This window comes from Balaenoptera borealis (genome assembly GCF_965194805.1).
Source record: "Balaenoptera borealis genome assembly, chromosome: 5".
Lineage (NCBI taxonomy): Eukaryota > Metazoa > Chordata > Mammalia > Artiodactyla > Balaenopteridae > Balaenoptera > Balaenoptera borealis.
The window spans coordinates 33,356,627-33,377,660 of NC_138862.1; the positions used below are offsets into that span (position 1 = coordinate 33,356,627).

Sequence of the window (21,034 nt, forward strand, 5' to 3'; positions counted from 1 at the left end):
ACACCTATCTTATAGCAAATTCTACTCTATAAAAACCAGATGAAGAGCAACACATTGTCCAAATATGCTACATAATTGGTAATTGGTTTTGTTTGGTTAACTTACAGTGGAGATATAAAAGTAATATAATAAATATGTAATGTTACATATATAGTGTAATATAACATATATAAAATATATATTATGCAGGAACACTAAGCATGAAATGGGGACTATTCAGAGAAACCTGAGACAAATGGTCACTTGTTTTCACTGAGTCCACAGATTATTTTTGTACTAACAGCAGTGTATAAAAGATAAGCCTTTTTTCTTTTTCTTTCTTCTTTTTTCTAGGGTGGTTATGTTGGATCAGTTCTCATAAATTTTGTTGTCACATGACTTGACTTCGCATGTAATTTGATATATTTATATAAAATAATGACATTTCTGGGTTCACTGCTTCATGATTTTACTATAGCATTTTCTATATTTTAACTGAATTCGTCAAACTAGTTCCTTTGATTCTAGTTTAACAAATAATTTGTGCATTTAGATACATTATCTTCATCCATGTTACTATGTATCTGTTTTTGTGTTTTGTGCACTAAACATTTTTCTCAGCCTTTATTGAAATTTGACAACTCTAGTAATTTTAACTAACTGTTCTAATTCATAATCATACTTTTACCTTAAATTTCACTTTTCTTCCTCTTTTAGTGGCCATTCAATTAAAACATACTATTAATTTATTATCTAATTCTTATAACTAATAGAATCATAAAAATTAAGTCAGTGGCAATTGTATCGATCAAATAATTATTGTAGTCATTTTACTTTTAATTATCTACTTTAATCAGACTGCATATATATATCAAACACCATGTTGTGCTTTTTTCTATTAAGAATATTTTAGTTAAGATTGGTGGATCTGTGACTTTTACATCAATTAGACCACTCAGGTTTACCATATAATAAATTTAACTAAAAAAATGCCATTCTTGATAAATTATAGTTTATTTCCCATCCGTTAAAATCAAAGTGTATTATGATATACCACGAAAGTGAATCAAATTTTATTTCAATAATTGAACTCCTCCAAAACTCAGAATGGACTAAACGCAAACATAACAGTACACATTGATAAACAGACAAAATAAAACTAAACATTTACCTCCTACTAGACAGCAACTGACTAAACTTTTCCTTGGCCAATTCTAGTCAACATTTTGATGTTTCATTATATGCTTCTCTAGTTTCTTTAGACTAGTGATTTTCAAATATTTTCTGCAATTAGTATATATTTTATGTCTTTGTGTGCTTTTTAAAAGAGAAAATGCAAAGAAATACAAGCACAAATGGTATATGTTTATAGTTTTCTTGTTGTAAAATACTTCACTAAAACAGTACAAAATTATGAAATTTCTTCTATCACCAAGACACCTAAGAAAATAAATGTTAACTTGCGGGCATCCTCTGTTTGTTTCATGCCATGCTTTCAAAAACTAGAATTGTGGGTGACATATTTATAACTTTAAAATGCTCATCATGCTAAACAATCCAGTAATAATTATAACAAAATCACCACTGTAGTCTAAAAATATGTCACAGTGTCCAATAAAAGCATTCACAATTGTCACATTTCCCTTTTTGCCCTGAGGCATTATGTTATGTTTGAGTAGAACTAATAGTTATGACTTAACATTCTTATATATTTACAAGCCAAATTCATATATATCCTGTTAAATTTGCATTCTTTTCTTTGATTTTTGTTGTAGTGAGTGAAGTTGTGTCACATCTGTTTGTCACAGCAAATTATAACTTCCTTACACTGCTTCATATTTTCTGTTCACTGAATACCGTATCTGACATTACACACTGCATGGTCTGTTGGGACATCCGAAAGGGGTTCAAAGCAATGCATAAGATCCACTATTCTGAAAAAGTGATTATTCTCACATCCATTATCCACATTAAAATCCACCTCTTTTAGGCCATGGTGTTTTCTTTTTTAATTCCTCCATGCGTCTGGAGCAACTCTCCAAACACTGTTGGTTTCAGTCATTGACATCATCATCTGGGCTCAAAGCTGCCTGATAATCTTTCCCTCATCTATGTCACCTGTCCCCTTCATATTCCAAAAATTCACTAGCTATACATGCTTTTCAAATGATAGTAGCTACCATTTACTGAGTACCTTCTATAGATGAGATATTGTATTATATACTTTATAGTCTTTATGTAATCTTTACAACCACACCACAAGGTAAATATTGTATCCTTTAAAAAAACAAACAAAACAAGTAAACCAAAAAACCAGTCTGCAAGTTCCCCATGTTCACACGTTTCATACAGAATCCATGTAAGTTTGACACTAAAGCTACTGCTTTTGTTTAATATCATCTAGCTTATTTACTATAATAAAGCAATCTGTTAAAATGACTGATTCCTACATATACTTGATAAAAGCTTACAAAAATGAAATAGGAAAAAATGGGCAGCTCATCTTGAAAGAGGCAGCATGATACAGATAGTTAGAAAGTGAATTGAGAGAAAGATTAATGTTAAACCTTGTGGTTGAAACTTGAATAAACCATCTACCTTGTAATGTTTAAAAATCAATTTCCAGACCTTCGCAGAGTGTGTGGAACTGCTTCCTGCGCATCCGGAGCACATTAATAAACACTTGATCCACGTGAACTTGTTCTACCCAAATAACACTTCTGAATTTGTCCCCCTGTCTCCACTAAAACTACTAGTTTCTTAAACAAGTCTTTCCTTTTCACATAAATTGTCTCTGGTCTTTCTTTTCAAACTTAATTTTGTTTGTCCTGTCTTCAGCTGCATTTAATATTTTAAAATGCCAAAAAATTATTTAGTGATTAGACAGACTATCATTTCCAATTAACGTGTAAATTAAATTTTATGGTTATCTTTACAAAAATAACATTAATATTACCATTTTCACATATGATTCTGATTTCATATATCAATGCTACAGAAGAGATTCTCTGCAATATCATTTCTTTACACTGAAAACATTACAAGGGGACTATATATTTAAAATACACTATCTTATGTAAAGCAGGGTAATGTCACATATTTAAAAGTTCTTACAAGAAAATCTAGGTGACTTTCGATTTGGCAATGGGTTTTTAGATTCAACATCAAAAGCATGATCCATAAAGGAAAAAAATGATAAGTTGGACTTTATTAAAATTAAAAACTTCTGCTCTGTAAAAGACAGTGCTAGGAGAATAACTAGATAAGCCACAGACTGGGAGAAAATATTTGTAAAAGACACATCTGATAAAAGACTTTTATCCAAAATATAAAAAGCACTCTTAAAAGTCAACAGTAAGAAAACAAACAACTTGTTTAAAAAGTGGACAAATGATCTGAACAGACACCTCACAAAAAAAAAAAAAAAAAAAAAAAAAAAAGAAACCACATGGCAAATAGGCATATGAAAACAGGCCCAACATCAGATGTTAATACTGAACAGCAAATTAAAGTAACAATCAGTTACCACAACACACCTATTAGAGTGGCTAAAATCCAGAACACAGACAACTCCAAATGCTGACAGGGAAATGGAGCAACACCAAACTCTCATTCATTGCTGGGGGGAAGGCAAAATGGTATATGGACAGCTTGGCATTTTCTTACAAAGCTAAACTTAGGTTTACCAAAAAAGTTCTTTGGTGGCGATGTTAAACATAGGATTCAATAAAATAAATTTTATTCCATTGGCAAATTGATTAAGTGAATATAATTAAATATGAGTTAATTACAGATTGATTAAAGAGTAACATTACCTTCTAATCAGTATTAGCCAATTTTTTTTATTATATCCACTATTTAACTGGTGAATACTTAGCAACTACTCCTCTGTACATAATTAGGTTTTAGTATACTTTTGAAAGTAAAGTATTATAAAGCCATTCTTACTATTCAATTGACATTACTTAGAATCTCACAGACTTGTGGGAAAAGAGCACAGTATCTACTAAGGCTATTTTTTTTCTACCTAAGAACTTCTGTGAAAAAATTACACAGCCATGTTAATTAAGACATGTTACATTAATTTCAGCACTGTGCATACTGCTTAGGAATTTTAACTCTCATGATAGTAGTAAGATCACAAGTGAATAGGCTTAGTTTTCTGACGAATAGATTTCTAAACCTGAGAAAGACACTACATCTGGAAGAAAAAAAAATGAGCCTCTGAAAGGATAAATTTTAATCACGCTTGTATTCTTATTATACTATTGTTTTCCTTTACGTCTGCCAAGCTTGTGACTTTAAAATAAGGATCTATTAAGAAGACCTGGGAACCAGCAAATATTTGTACCTTTACATAAAATAGCTTTGAGGAACATGAGGACTACGTCAGGCTCAGTTTCCCTCCATATATCATATTTCATTGGTTCAAAGTAATTTTTTTCATATTTTGGTTCTAAATTTTTATAGTTGATGGCATCTTACAATAGCTATGAGCCAGACAGCAATTTTGATATGATTGTCATTGACTGTGATGTGAATCCTTGGTCGTAACTGCTCCCATTGCTGTCATTCCAGTTAAGTTATGTGCATTATGGGGGATATACAGGTTGAGTTTAACTATAACTTAAAATGTCTTCCACAATTCCTCTACAATTGAACATTGTTAGTAAATGTTATTGTTATTTGAGGCTTAGAAACAAAAATTCAGGCATAGATTTGACATTGTTGAGGAAGTATTTATTGTTGGAGAAATGGCCACAAAACTATGTTTTTTTGTGAAACAAAAATTAAGCTACTTAATAAAGGAAGGAAGACATGCTTAGGTAGCACAAAGTGTCTGCTTCCTGAGATATTTCAAAAGGACTGTTTGTCACCACCAAACTAAATGCAAGAGAAATTGGCTACTCCTTCAGAAGGGATGAAAGAATCTTCAAAGCATTAAGAGGTTTGTCTGATTAATGCATCACACAGAACTATCCTTAAGACATTGTGTCATGGCTTAATTGGTAGTTATATTTTTTCTTTGAGATACATAATAGAGATACCACTGTCACCTTATATTTGGTGAAATTCAGTTTATTTAAAGAACATGAAATCAGCTATAAATTATTAAAGAGAAGTAACACTTCCTCTTCTGAAACTACCTAAAAACCACAATTTTCTCACCATATTAGAAAATAAAAATCCAAGAAAAGAAAAAGTATGTGCAGTGGAAGAGATAAGAGTGATTAGAGTCACAAAGTTATAAGAAAAATCTATGAGCCAGTGAGTAATGACACGTCATGAACAAAAACAGCAACATAGGTTGTAGGGCCCTTACCCCCAGCTTATTGTAACAGTTATGCCATGCTTATGACTCTGATTGAATTGCATGTCAAGCTATGAACCTATATTGGATGAAACATTAAATACCATTTAGATAGAAAAATGAGAAATTATTTCTATAGAATTATTTTCATATACAAATAATTCAGTCATTTGTATAGAAACCTCACACCAGTACCTTAGGAATTTAGAGAACGACTATTAACATAGATGGAAAAAATGTCATGTCATGATAAATTTTATCTTACTTTTAGGAGGATAAAAATTATTTTTTAACCTCTATAGCAGCCTGCATGTATTAACCAGACCTATATGAATAATTCAGAATAATAAACACAAATACAGCTTTATATGTACACCTGTGTTTAAATATATGTACCAAAATACAAATATTATATATGTATATATATATACATGCATACACATATATGTATATTGTGACATTTATTTCTTATATATGTATGTATATACATATATAGTTATAATATGTCATATCATAAAATGTCATGTCTTTCAAAATTTGCAGTGTGGATTATTTTTTAGGAAGAATGTCAGTTTTTTATACTTTCAAGGCCCACATGCATTCAACTTTTTGTGTTGAATTATTTATATGTTCTTTTTAGTAGTCCAACATATCCATTTTATTTACTATTCAATCAACAAAAGAAATCATTTTCAAAGCAATTCTCCCATGTGAAAACATGGCAGAGGCTGTGTATACTCATACAACAAAGGACACAGGTGTGTCGACATAGGAAAGCTGCAAGTAAAGACAAAGAATAAATGAATGCTCACTAGCCAATCTAGGGAAAATAGTTGAATGAATTAATGACAGTATCTCTGGCAAATAGAGAATTTTTTATGAAAGGTTTTCTCTACCCTCAGGCACAATTACAACAGCTGTACCATATAACCTCTATCAGTCATAATCTAGAACAGAGCCTCTTTCTATTAACCAGGCAATAGAGGAGCAAAAATTACTTAGACTAGTCCATATGAGGCACTCTGTTGGCTGCAATGCATTCTGATGGCTTAATTAAGTGAAGCGTGAGGCACATGGGGTTTTTCAAGCCAGGTTCATCACAAAGGCTATATCATCAAAGCAGAATGGTCCTGGGCTCTACAGCTAGATTACAAAGATTAGCTTCTTCATTGAGTGTCTTGCAGCTAACGGGGCCTGTTAGTTTACTTCCATCTACTTAAACAATTAGCTGAAGTCTTACGCTAGTAGACCAAGGCTAATGAAGAGCCATGGAATTGAGTACAGCTGGCAATTCCTCTCTTAATTAACATCTCATCTGTGAGTGATGTTCTCTAGAAAGTAAGGAATGCATTTAATTTTTTTCTTTAAGTATTTCTTCTTTTTAGAGACTTGACACTTCTATTGATAAGGTTTCCAATCCTATTTAACACCCACAGCACGCATTATAAACAAAAAGTAAACAAGGATCACATCACGATGCCAAATGACATGTAATCTAAGAATTTTTAAAATGTGTTTGTGTCCGTGAAGGAATATGAGGGAAAAGCCTGAGAAACACAATTACACTGAAAGACTAAATCATGTGTACTAGATATTTTAACAATGATTTACTCCATAATTTGATTGTATTATTGATCTTATGAACACTAACTTTAACTTGGTTAATTGTCCAGAAAAGTTTGAATGGCATTAATATCCATACAAGAGATAATAGCAAATAATACATATATATGAATATATATATGAATGGTGACTTTAAATCACATTATAATTCATTCTGAATTTAAATCCAGCAAAAAACATACAGCAAATATTGGTTCTAAAACCAAATGGAAGTATACTATTACCCAAATATTTTTGCTACTTGATCTTGTAAAATAATTATATATTGTAAATCATCAAACAATAAATACATCAAATCAAATCACACTGTAGCACGTTGTGCCTGCCTAATTTCATTAATTATGTCACCATGGCCTACCCTCCAACAATGAATCTTGGGGTCATTCTTGATGCCTTGCTCTCATTCTCCCTCCACTTTCCATCATCACCCAGTTTTTCTGACTCTATATCCTACACATTTTTCCAAACCTATCCCTTTCCTATCTCTGTTGTCCCATGGATAGTGAGGCGTCTGCCATATTTTTTAGCAACCTCTTCCTCTTGTTAATTAATTCATTTATCAAGAAACGTTCCATGCATAATTTCTATGTGCTACTTACATTTTTAGGTATTGATAATACTTTTGCAAACCTCCAACAGTGTTTTCTTCTCTTCTATCATAATGATAATTTATGATAATTTACAATTAGAAAATTAGGTGTGTAACTGATTTTTATTATTTTTCATCCACAGAGAAAGAGAAAGGAAGAAGATACCAAGACTATCTTCATTTCCACCGTCTCCTCCAACCTTACAACAGTACCGTGCAGTATTAGATGTCAAATAAATATTTGTTGAATTAATAAATAAAAAATAAAGGAAACAATTTGATGCATTGCATTTCCACTAAATTACAGTTAAAAAAAATCTTACTAGGCTACTCCCCACCTTCAACTCTCTCATTGGCTCCTTTTTGACCAGAGTTTACATTTAAAGCTGCTTAGCTTGGTATACAAGGCTCCTCAAGATCTGAACTTCAAATTGCTCTCTGGACTCATATCCAAACATCCCTTAATATGCAATTTTCCTTTCTACCAAGACAAACAAGTGTTCTCACAGTCATCAGAGCTCTGTCTCTTGGCACAAGCCTGAGATTTTCTTTCCTACTCACTCCTTTTCAACCAGAGAGAACTCCTAAAACTCAAGTATCTAGCCTGTAGTAGGTGCTTAATAAATGCTAACTTTCCAGTGGACTCTTACCTTCTTGTTCACCTGCTCTATGAAGACTTCCATGTGCTCCTCAAGTTGTTGCTGTACAGAACCTCATCCTTACTTACAGGACGTGTCTGTTTTCCCTCAGTGGCACTTGTAATTAGCTACTGTCCCACTACAACCATGTAGCACAGACTAGGCCAGTGACACTCATTTATAAATAGTAATGAGATTATTATCAATGTTAGTAAGAAAAACTCCATGCAGAAAATCCTCTCAGTGTTCCAAATTCTTTGATTCTTGTATCTATAATTCAGATACAAATAACACAAGGTAATTCTGACATTCTTTCTGAGGAGTAAACTGACATAGGGAGAGATTAAGTTATGGACCAAAGTAACACAACTAATATATAGAAGAGATATGGTTCAAATATAGCCCTTTTGAACCAAAAGCCACCTTTTCTCCACTAAGACCTTCTGATAATCTTGATGTTTCCTGAGTAGTCTTTCTTTCCCTTCCTTCCTTCCTTTCTTCTTTTCTTGGTATGTGTGGGTTCCTTAATATTTTTGTAAAAATTAAACTCTGAGAAGTAACATTCAGAAAATATCTGGTTTCTTTTATTGTATGATTTTCTTCTAGCTTTCTATAATGCTTATAGAAATGTATAAAACTAAATTTTTATTATAGTTCATTTGTAGTGAATATTGTTTCTAGATATCATATTTAGGCATAAGTCATGAATTAATACTTTGTCTTTTCATGGTCCTTAACAGAACTGACTTACCTACTAGACACAATGATATAGTGTCAGCTAACAACACAGTTGGGGCCCATGAAAATATTTTAATTCGTTTTAAAATCAAAAAAAGAAAATAAACATTTATAGCCAAAGATTATATTCATGTTGATGCTAACACAATTTTAAAATATAATGCTTTATATTATTTCATAGCAAAAAACCCAGAAAGGCAGAAGTACCCATTAGTCATAATGCAACCCTGATTCTTAGTCCTTTTATACAGAAAATATGCATAAATGATACATTATTCTAATTTGGATATAAATTCCCAGCCACTTAATGTCTGAGTCAATACTTTATTAAGACTTGGACAAAGTTTAGGAAAAATTGTACCCATTAGGCAAAACTAAGTTAGAATCCTGTAAAGCCATTTTTAATTATACAGGTTAATTTTCACTGATCTATTCATTTGTTCAGTGGCTTTTTTCTTGAGCTATTGCCTTTCAAAATTATATTTTTAAAACTGTAAATATTATTATGAGACAAAAATAGCAAGAAACGTAAGTAAAAACAAGGCAAAATAAACCAGCAGTAGCCTTAAATCTGCTCCCCAAATCCCTGCAATATATAAAATAAATGTCTTCAAATACTTTCACCTCTTTCTAAAGGAAATCTTTCCTATATACTATGTAGTTTTGAATGTATTCAACTATTTCTTATATCAACCTAAACTTTGTCAAAAACTGTAGTTCTTAAATTTTCTGGGTATTACATTAATTGGGGATATTTGTAAAACTGCAGGTTCCTGGGCTCCAAAACCAGGCTCTCTGTTTCAGAGATTCTATCATGGGCCCTTGGAAACTTTATTTTTAATAAACATTCAAAGTGTTTCTGAAAAAAAAAATCATGGAAGACATGTTGAGAAACACTTCTCTAGTCATACAGATTTATTAAGTAGCATTTATAATCAAATCATATTTTTTAATAGTAAAAACTCTATCAATGCATAATTGGAAGAGTTAAATAACATTTTAAAGTACTTTTAAACCTAAATATTATATTCTAATAGAAGAGACAAGTAACCTTGTAAATTTTTTAAATTAATTGATAAATGTCTGAATAGTCAGTGCAATTTTAAAAAAAGCAAATTGCCTATGAACAAGCAACGCTATAGTTTCTAAGTAATATGCATTTTTCTTATCACTGCTCATGGCTACTGTGCTTACAGAAACTAATCACAACTATTGAAAAAACATTTCTGTGGATAAAACCCTTTGTAGAATGCATATATGCAATATTATTAGTTAAATAAATTTGGCAAATAATGAAAGAAATGTTTAAAGAGTCTATCACATTTCAATTTCAGAAATATACTTTCGATTTTTTTTTGTATAGCAGATCTTAAAACTTTGAAATAATTCCTCAAATCTATTCAAAATCTGTTAGGCATGTAAAAAATAAATCACAAAAATTAGGAATATGTGAGGATTGTATGTAGATACTACCTATTATTTCTAGAATTTTACATAAAGAATACTTTTGTTAAAATGTACAGCTTATCTGTGGATGATTCAAACCCAGATAACACTTAGCTCCTTGCAATTACGTTCCTTTGGATAAAGCAGCAAGGTACTGAAGTGGTTGGTGGGTGGATAGGTGGGGAGGGTAAGCAGTAAGTCATTTCAGACAATTTCACACTCAAGGCTTGTTGACATGAGGCAGGGCAAAGGAAATAACCCTGTCAGCTCATGCATCTTTAATGAAGGACAGCGCTGTTGCACATTTAGAGAAGAGAGAGGGAAAAATAAATTACGTTTAACTTAAAAGGGGGCTGTTGGATTTATTCAAATAGAAATGCAACCTTGTATGCTTCCCTATCCCCACATACTGTCATTTAAAATCTTAACAATATACACCTAGAGTTCAACATTTTTCTTTACCATCGATGTTCTTCAAATTTTCAATTCAATCCACTATGTGTGAAATGTATACTTTTAAAACATATCCTTTAACATTTATCTTTTATTGTCTTTCTGACATCTGTGGCAATCAGAGGTAGATGTTTAAAATGGAAAGATAGGTAACTGTCAAATTTCTTTGTAGCAGATTAGATAAAGATGTAGCCTAGCCCAGATACAGCATGCCTCAAAGATAACCACAGCTGGTTTAAGAGTACTTTATATGTGAATAAGAGATGAGGAAAATTGACAAGATGAGCATCTAAGAGTGGTTTTACTACATAGCCTTTAATGAGCTCTATATGCAATGAAGGCAACAACTCACATGGTTGGAGAGGCTCAATCATTCCTAGAATTCACTTCTTAATTAGTCCTTTTCTCTTAAAAAGGATCTACTTTGCACCAACAAGAGTATTTCTTCATTTAAAATGTACAAGTAATTTCTAGCCATCTCCCTAATACACCAACCACTTCACATACAATATTGTAAAACATAACAGCAGTTTTAAAAATGTTTTATACAGGGGAACAAAACAGAAAATAAACAAAGGAAGTGGGTAATCCATCAATTCGAGTTGTTTTAATATTTAATTACACCAAGTAACCACATCACAGTTTGACTGAAAACCTCTTTAGTATTGTGGTAATAAAATAATCTACATTACAATGGTTATCTTCATTGCTCCCTATTTGGTACCCTGAGGCATCTTGTTCTGGTAGATTCTCTACTAATAACTCACCATGTTCTATAGACCATATATTGCTCCTTAGTTTTTTAGAAACACGGTACATTTATTTTTTTAATTATCTGACTTTTGAAATATATTTCTGATGAAGGAGGATATTCTTTCCTCAAGGGAAAGAGTGGAAGTAAATCAGCTGAATGAGAAACTATGTTTTTGAAAAAGTCACTAATATTTGATCTTCCTGTCTTTGATCTTCTGAGCTATGCTAAACTCAATCCAGGTCAAGGGCCTCTACTGAACATAATAAAGCTGGAACAGCAACAACAGAAAGAATCAGGATCTCACTTCATTCTGAGATTAATGTGAAGGAGAAGAGATTCTGAGGCTGATGACTCCTTTTAGCAGGTTTTCTAAGCTCCTTAGCCTGAAACCAATGCTCCTGGATGGAAGGCAGTTATGAAAATGACTTCCACTCTGCGGATGTTCCTTTTGAAAAGCTAACAGCATACTTCTTTTGACAGGTAAATTGCTTTGAAATAATTCTTGAACTCTCTGGCCCTGAACAGGAAAGGCATTTAGCTTTATAAATCCCATTTTTGGGTACCCTTATTTCTTTTCAAGGTGTTGCCTCAAAACGGGCCCCAAGTTACTAATCCGTATGACATATTTTTGCTAACTGCTAACCAATTGATCACCTATGTACCTGATCTACATACTGCATTAAGCAATAAATTCATGTATTTTATTTTAGTATTTATTTTAGTATTTAGTATGTATTTATTTTAGTCTTAAAATGCTTGCATGTAAGATAGCAACTGCAGAGTTTTGACAAATTTTGGAACCAAATGTTCAAGTTGATATGTCTCCTCTGAAATTATACAGTATCTTCTTGAATGAAAAGATAACTTTGTATTCCACAGATAAACCTTACATCCCTACCACACACTGTATGCACACATTCCTTCTTCCATATATCTAGATAAGTGAAGATGATTCAAATCACACTTGACCATTTTGAGATTTAATTACCTGCTCAAGAACTGGATCATGGACTGAATTTGTTAACCTGAAGCAGTTATGAGCTGGCAAGACAGTTTAAGGACAATTACACCTAAACCCCTAAAACTATATCTATATCTAAAACTATAGTCACAGTTTCCAAAACACTTTCATATAACCTCTTTATCCTGATGATCTGAAAGACAATGAACTACTTTGTACTTATATTTGCATTTTTCATATAATCAAAAATGCTTAACGTTTTTTCGTATTGCGATTTTTTGCTATTGGGTTCATTCATTCATTTTAATAAATACTCAACAGAGTAGTGGTAAGAGAATAGAATGTAGGAACAGGTTAAAATTAAAAACTTGTAGTAATTTCAGAGTGTTAACCTAATATAGTACAAAGCAGCTAAATGGACTCTGTTACAACAGACTTTACATTTTCTATGTACTACCACCCTATGGAAACGTTTTTAACCGATCTAAATATACTATTTGTTCACAACTCCCTTATCTTCCAAATAAAATGTCAACCCAACAGAGGAAAAAATTCAAGCCCTAAGATTATTTGAAAATCCCGATTTATGTGTGGATACACATAAGTTACAAATAGTTGCTGAATATTAAAATAAATACAACAATTAAATAAAGAAATAAAAATCAAGCTTCACATTTTGGTTTAACAAAACACCAAATACCATTCTTTTATGAATAACTTGGCTAAATTATGATGATATATTAAATATATCAAAGTTAACTACAATTTTCCCATAGTTTTAACTAAGAGGAGAGATGAAATTACATTGTGATTAGTGTATCAACATATTTTTCTATTTTCCTCTACCATAACATGGGATTTAGTCAATTTCCTGTAAAAGAGTTTAAGTAAAGCTTTGTATAGAACCATTAATGAAATTATGACGACAGGGAACCAGATTTCTAACATCACCAAAAACAACAGTAACCACGGCAGCAACAGAGTAGCAGGTTGCATTTTTATTCTGACATTGTTCAGCCTGTGAATTAGCGTGTCACTACTCCAAAGGAATTTCAGTTTTAAATATTTTACTTTTTTTGCAGTTCCTTTTCTATGGTACTAACATGCATTATGACTTTGCTCTTCTTTTTGTGTTACCCATTTTTTCCTATTACAATTGTTCTTGCACTTAATATAGTCACTTCTTACATGTTTCAGTAATGGTGAATTTCTCTGAATTTTCTCAGTTTCTCTAGGGAATTAATAAAGTGCTCTGTATTCAAGAATAATATTTAATCCCTGAAATTTATCAGCACACGTACTTAAGAAACCATTCACATAGACTTACAAGGTCTAAAGAAAATGAACAAATTCAATTTACAACACACACAATAAAAAATGAATTTAAAGCAAAGAACGAATACTGATCAAGGTTTGATGAAACAAATGCATGGCACTTACCTGGAATAAGCTGTGCCAGGAACAGGTGGCTTTTTGACAAGCTGAGGAGTGATATTATGACCAAAAAAGGAGCATGTTTCCATTTCATCTTTGTCCCTTCCTTGCATTACACCCAGCCAGTGATACAGATATGTTCTATCTGCGAGAAAAAAATCAACAGAATTTTTTAAATGTTGAGATAAAGACAATATTAAAAATATTTTGTGAAAAATCACAGTACAAATGCATTTAAAATGTCATTTTTCAAAATGATAAAACAAATAGTTAAAAATGAATATAACTTAACACAAAGTATATTTTAGGATATACATTTTGAACAAATGTAGTATTTATTAATTTTGAAAATTCCTTTCAATCAGATATAAATAGCAAACGATTCCTTGGTTTTCTCTACCCTTTAGGGGATGACAGTTTCTGATTTCCCATCAATTGAGTTAGAACGCTCTTATCAGGTCTAGAAAACCCGATGGTTTTTCATTTACTAAATAAATATTTACAGACTGTTCATAATGAGCCAGTCACTATGCTACTTTGGGGACACAGCAGAAGAAAAAAAAAATAAATTCTTCCTTCATTCAGGTACATAAGCAATTTGAGGCCATTTTAGTTACATCTCTTTATAAACAGATTCAAAAAATAAACCCAAACAACTTTTGTAGCTGTTCTATTCCGAGAGGCACTGTGTATCAATCACAAAGGGCCCAAGAAACACAAGAAAATGCCTTGTAGGCAACAGAGTCTTCAGTCAACAAGGCCTTTGACAAGATGATGACTCTAACAGTGGCAGAATAAAACTACAGGTATTCAAGTAGATGACTGATCAGTTTTGCCTGGGAGGATTTGAGACAGGCTGGGACCTTGGGACCCTTTGCTACAGTGTTGCAATGCTTGCACCTGGACAAAGAAAATACAAAGAAACTGTACGAGACTAAAAATAACTGCATGCATGAGCAGTTGGGGCAAATTCTGGACAAAAGATACTGCCACTTTTGAAGAGCCCCGAGCAAACACAGGGACAAAAGCAGGGTACTGTGCATGCCGCCTGTAGAAAATACTCTTCAGAATTAGAGAACATAATAACCAACTATCAAATTATATATAATATGTATATATATATAATATGTGTGTGTATGTTTTTTCCCCTAATAGTATATTGGTATATTCGGGAAACTTTAAGGGGAGCTGTTTGCCTGGGTGATAGTTTGCCAGGATATAATATGATAGAAAACTGAGAAGATAAAGACAGGTAATGAGGAGTCAGTGTAGAGTTTAATGACAGATGATAATATGATCTAAATTACACTTGTCCCTATGTATCCACAGAGGATTAGTTCCAGGACATCCCACGGATACCCAAATCTGAAGATGCTCAAGTCCCTTATTTATAATGGCATAGTATTTGCATATAACCTACACACATGCTCTCCTATACTTTAAATCATCTCTAGATTACTTATAATATCTGATATAGTATAAATGCTATGTAAATAGTTTAAATACAATATAAATTCTTTTCTTTAAATTTTTTTTTCTATTTCTTTATTTTATTTATTTATTTATTTATTTATTTATTTATTTATTTATTTATTTATTTGGCTGTGTTGGGTCTTCATTGCTGCACACGGGCTTTCTCTAGTTGCAGCGAGCGGGGCTACTCTTCGTTGCAGTGCATGGGCTTCTCATCGCGGTGGCTTCTCTTGTTGTGGAGCACAGGCTCTAGGCGTGCGGGCTTCAGTAGTTGCAGCACACAGGCTCAGTAGTTGTGGCTCATGGGCTTAGTTGCTCCATGGCATGTGGGATCTTCCTGGACCAGGGCTCGAACCCGTGTCCTCTGCATTGGCAAGCGGATTCTTAACCACTGCACCACCAGGGAAGCCCCGATATAAATTCTTTGTAAATAGTTGCCAGTACACATCAAATTCAACTTTTGCTTATTGGAACATTCTGGACTTTTTTTTTCAAATATTTTTGATCCTTAGTTGAACCCAGAGATGAAGCCCACGGATATGGAGGATCAACTGTTATTTAGAAGATAACTCTGATGAGAACGTGAAGGATAGAGTCATTCTGAGGAAAATTAGCACAGAGGCCATGATAATAGTGCAGAAAAGTATAATGAATGCTTACAAAGGACATTGGCAGAGGAAATGGAACAAATGGCTGGTGGTGGGATAGGGAGGCACATAAGTGACACCAAACAAATGTACTTTGCAAAACTCGGTAATTGATTAGATCTGGGAGATAGGAAGTGGAAGGACATTTATTCATCTACCCAAAAATACACACATAAATCTAGCACAATATAAAATGTAATTTAGCCCCAAAGAAAAATAAAATTCTATCACTCATTTTTGTGGCACTCAGAGTTCCAACTTGAAAAAAGGATGACTGACTTCATTCTGCCGGTTTATCTGCACCAAGCTATTGTCAATCTGTCTACTTGAGCTGAACTGTCCTTACTTTATTACTTATCACTGCAGAGTTAATTGCCAACTTTTCCTTTAGCAGAGCTGCCTAATCCTCCTGCCAGACATCTATAATCATCTGATCTCACTGAAGATATATGAGGATTATTTCTTCTCTATTAAGAATTCTGCAAGCAACTCCTGTCTAGGCTAGAACTTTGCCTTCAAAGAAATATTCCTGGTTACGATGGGTTCATATTTGTGGTCTGTCTTCCTTGTTTGGGGCTAATGTCCCTCTGACTTTCTTTTTTTTAATTAATTTTTATTGGAGGATAGTTGATTTACTCTGCAACGTTCTTTATCCTGGTATAAATGACACTCATAAATGACATTATATACCCACATTATCTTTCATATATTATCTGTCTTAAGTGTCAAATGAGAATAAAAAGTAGATTAGATTTCTACAGAAAAGCACAAGCCTAGATGGGCAGTTCTACTCTTCAATCCATACTATGCAGTTGTTAGTTTGTCTAGAGGCTCTTTTTCAGGGTTATCCATTGAATGTTCTGGCTTAGAGTCACATTTTGCAGTGATGTGCCCATGATTAGTTCCAGAGATAATGTGTAAATATACTGCATTCTAGTAATTTCTGCTTGACTGGGTTTTGATATAATAGCTACCCTGTCTTCTTGGATCCTGCTTGCCTAGGGATTTCTCACATTCCTCCTCAGTCTGTTTGATTATTGTGTGCACGAGACACTAGAGTCCCTGTTTTGGAATAAACCCTACACCTCTGATTCCTTAAATGTGCATAAGCAGTTTTGCCTCAGCTTTTGATATAAATAAAATCATGTATGAATCTAGAGGCTGTTTATAATTTGGTTATTATTTGAAGATCTAGAATGATTTCATTAGTTAAATGACATTTTAAAGTCTATTTATTGAAACCGAGGTTTTCATATCTGGGGTTAATTATAGTCCAACAATTGCATTAACAATTATATATAGCCTGTTAGTAGCAGTCAGTCTTGATAAAATCAAGGCCCTTATCAAACACGTACATTCTTCTTTTAAATCAATGCAATAATCATAAGATCATAAGAAAGTAAAACTGAAAGTATAAACATTTATTATAGTTGGTTGAACTGCTACAAGTTATGTTAACAGGCAGATATTTATTTCAAACTTCTATAATGTTTTAGTATGGGTATTCATCAAACAAATTTTTATTATTTAAGGACAATTTTGTGACTTTACATAGTCAGTGGCTAGTAATATAACATGATTGTGAGTTAGGACCCACAAATCAAAAGTGGCAATTGCATTATTTGCTGTGTATGCACACCGTAATACATTGAAGTTTTGATCTTCGAGTCCTCTCTGAAAAGGAAAGTAACCCAAGATAAAATATAAGCTTAATAGCAAATACAATGACCCTTTGTTTAAAATCACACCTTCTGACATATTAACAACAGGACAATTGATGTTAGTGAAGAATGTGATGAAACTGTGCTTAGATTCTGAGTATTACAAAATAGTGAACTCAACCACAACCACAACCCCTTATAAGAACACTTTTCCCCATAGATGTGTATATATATATACACAGTACTGCCTATTGTCAAAGTATTAAAAATGAATATCCATACAGTTTTGAATTTAAAAAACTAACATGATACGAGAAAAGAGAAAAACAAGCTACAATATCCCTTTTTATTGTGAAATATTAAGCTAACTAGACATTACAGAATTATTTAGTGCAATATAAATGCTCTGAAATATAATTTACTTGGGAATGATAAGTATATAGTAGTAATATAGTGCAGTGTTTTAGAAGCATAGATGGTAGAACCAAACTATTCAGGTGTGAATCTCAGCTCCACAACTCAGATGTTGTTTGACGCTGAACAAACAATTTAATCTCATAGTTTCATCTTTCTCAAATATAAAATGTGAAGTAATAGTAATAGTCACAACATCGGTTGAGCTAATATGCATGGAGTGTTATAAGACTGTCTGTTCCATCATTTGATTTCTATAAATATTAATATCATCATGACCCCCAACTTCAAATAGAATCCAATGAGGTTCCCCAGTGATGATGGACCCAATCTTAGATTTGTATTGACATGTTGCTTTACATTTTATTTTATTTATTTATTTTTTGCTTTACATTTTAATAGTGTCTGTGTTAGGCTTAACTTGCAAGATGTTAGCGGTCTTGATTTATTTTAATGAACTTTATTAAGATGAAATTTATATATGATAAAATGAACCAATTTAAAGTGTAAGGTTCAGATTTGTCACATGTAGAGATCCATATGACTTCCACTCCAATCAAGATGCAGAGGCTTTCTACAGGGGCCTTGGTGTTGAAAGCTAATATGTTATATGCATATACTGTGTATATGTACATGTTGCTAATGCAGATTTTCAAATTATAGGCTGGTCTATCCCCTGTTTTTAAGAGGATGATAGCTCAAAGAGAATTTTTGAAAATATATTTTGGGATAATCATGTTCCACTGATTACTAATGAAATTTATTACGAAGTAAAAATGTTCCATATGAAATTAATTTTGGTAAATGCATGGATCAATAAAATAAAAACATTTCTTTAGGCACACATTTTGGATTACTTAAGATAATATAAACATTTCCTAAGCTTATCAGCGCATCATGATGACTATTTTTCAGCTTCTTCTGAAACTCTTCATCATAGGTAGCTCCCTCCCCCCCTCCTCCTTCTCCTCCTCCCCTTCCTCTTCTCCTTTCCCCCTTCCTTTACCTCTCCCCCTATTCCTCTTCCTCCTCTTCCTTCTTCTTCTTTTTTTCATATTTGGAAGGACAGAAACTGTATTTTCTGAGGCTTTCCTCATTATTAACCAAAACTTATTATCTAAGTTACACTACTCTCTTGCTCTAGAGAACCAAAATATTTTTGGAGTCTTGTCTTCTCAGTCTTTTCATTTTATTCAGATTAATTTTTAACTGCTGATCATTCAGTGGGTCAAAAGTTAGGAAAAAGTTGGAAATTTTCAGTAACACAACAAGATCAACAACTGTTTATTATTTCTGCCCTAGTCTTAGATAAAAGAAACAACAGTGGCAAATAATAGTTATTTCTAAAAACCATTTGTCTTTGTGAGATCAATGACCTGAAATGGCCAGCCTCATTTTGAATATTGCATGTAACAGATGAATCAGTCAGCAATCTACATATGGAGTAAAGAGATATCCTCTGCCTTTACAAATTGGATAGACTGAAGCTTGGTCTACCCTATAGGACTATCCACCTAAAGCTCATAAAGGAAAACCAATCATCAGAAATTGAAGGTCTCTATTTAAATCAGTCTTTGGAAAATTCTGGAACTTTAAAAAAATTAAAAATCCAAAATTAGGTTTTGCAAGAGAATTATAATTAAACAAATAATTAATAAACACTCTTGAATAGTTAATATATGGAGGCAGTGGAGATTCAAATAGGTGTGAGAAAAATCTACTTTCTTAATGTAAGAGCCAAAGATAATTTATTATATACTAGTGACAAAGATAAAAATGATTAAGTTGGCCATGGAGGAAGTAGTCTGAAGGTGGTCTGGGGATAGGGCTGGTCTAGCCTTTAAAGAGTTTGTTGAAGTTACACAACTACTGAAACTGGTAAAAGGTATTCAGTGAGAGGACACACTCAAGGTGTAGATAAGTATGGCAACAATGGAAGGTTTGTATAAAAAGGTAAAATTAAATAATACATAATATATATGCAGTACTTCAAGGTTTACTTTTCTACTAGCCCATTAGATTTAATATTAGGAAAATAAGTCATTAAATATTACCTTCACATGAGAATATAAGTTCAGATCTTTATGAGACTTGTCTGTATGAACACATGTATTAGAAAATAAGTGAACTGGAATCTACTATTTTTCTTATTACATAATCAAAATGTCAAAGAATTGAAAAGTCTTGAATGCAAGACTAATTCAAGGCTTTTTCTTATCTACAGTGTGATGGCATAAGGGAAGATAAAGCTTGGTAACAAATATATAACTTGGAAATGAAAGTGAATCAAAACAAAAGAAACCATGTAGAAAATTATTAGCATGTTCTGGTACGTATGGTTAATAGGATCTTACATAAAAGTCTACTAAGTGGATGAAAAGATGGAATAAATATTAAGACATTGCAAAGGAAAGGCAATGGAATTTGATGATGCACAGAACACTGGAGGTTAAAAAGAAAAAAAGAAAAGAAATAAAGATAAATGTATAGTGCCATTCCCAAAAGTTCAACCTAGAAAAGAAAAAGCTTAATAAGAAATGTGTGTGTTTGTTTGTGCCTTTGTGTGTGCTATCTTTGTAAATGACTGGCTAATCTACTCTTACTCTAGAGTTCTCTAGAATAATAATATGTATATAAATCTATAGTTAACTCTACTAAGAATTTATTATTACTGTTTAGTTGGGATGCATTTAATTTGAAATAATAAGAAGTCAGAGGTGTATAATACCTTCTAAAAATGTAGGTTTAATGTTTTCAAATAGACAAGGCAAACTGGAAAAATTTCTACCAAATTCTTGTTAAGTTTTCACATCTCCTATAAAGAATGTATTATTTGAAAATAGCATAGTGCATATAAAAGCCAAGTACTTAAACCACGAATTTAGGGCCTCTATGTATATGTTATAATTAATT

At 32.4% G+C, this 21,034-nt stretch overlaps 1 protein-coding gene across 1 annotated transcript in view; it reads right to left on the reverse strand.

The window, feature by feature from the left end:
- ROBO1 (roundabout guidance receptor 1) overlaps positions 1-14,166 on the reverse strand; it is a 928,971-nt gene extending 914,805 nt beyond the window's left edge. Inside the window, exon 1 of the mRNA XM_082392465.1 lies at positions 13,933-14,166. Within this exon, the coding sequence (XP_082248591.1) occupies positions 13,933-14,020 (88 nt within the window). The 5' untranslated portion in view covers positions 14,021-14,166. The remainder of the gene's footprint in view (positions 1-13,932) is intronic.
- Positions 14,167-21,034: the final 6,868 nt, after the last annotated feature.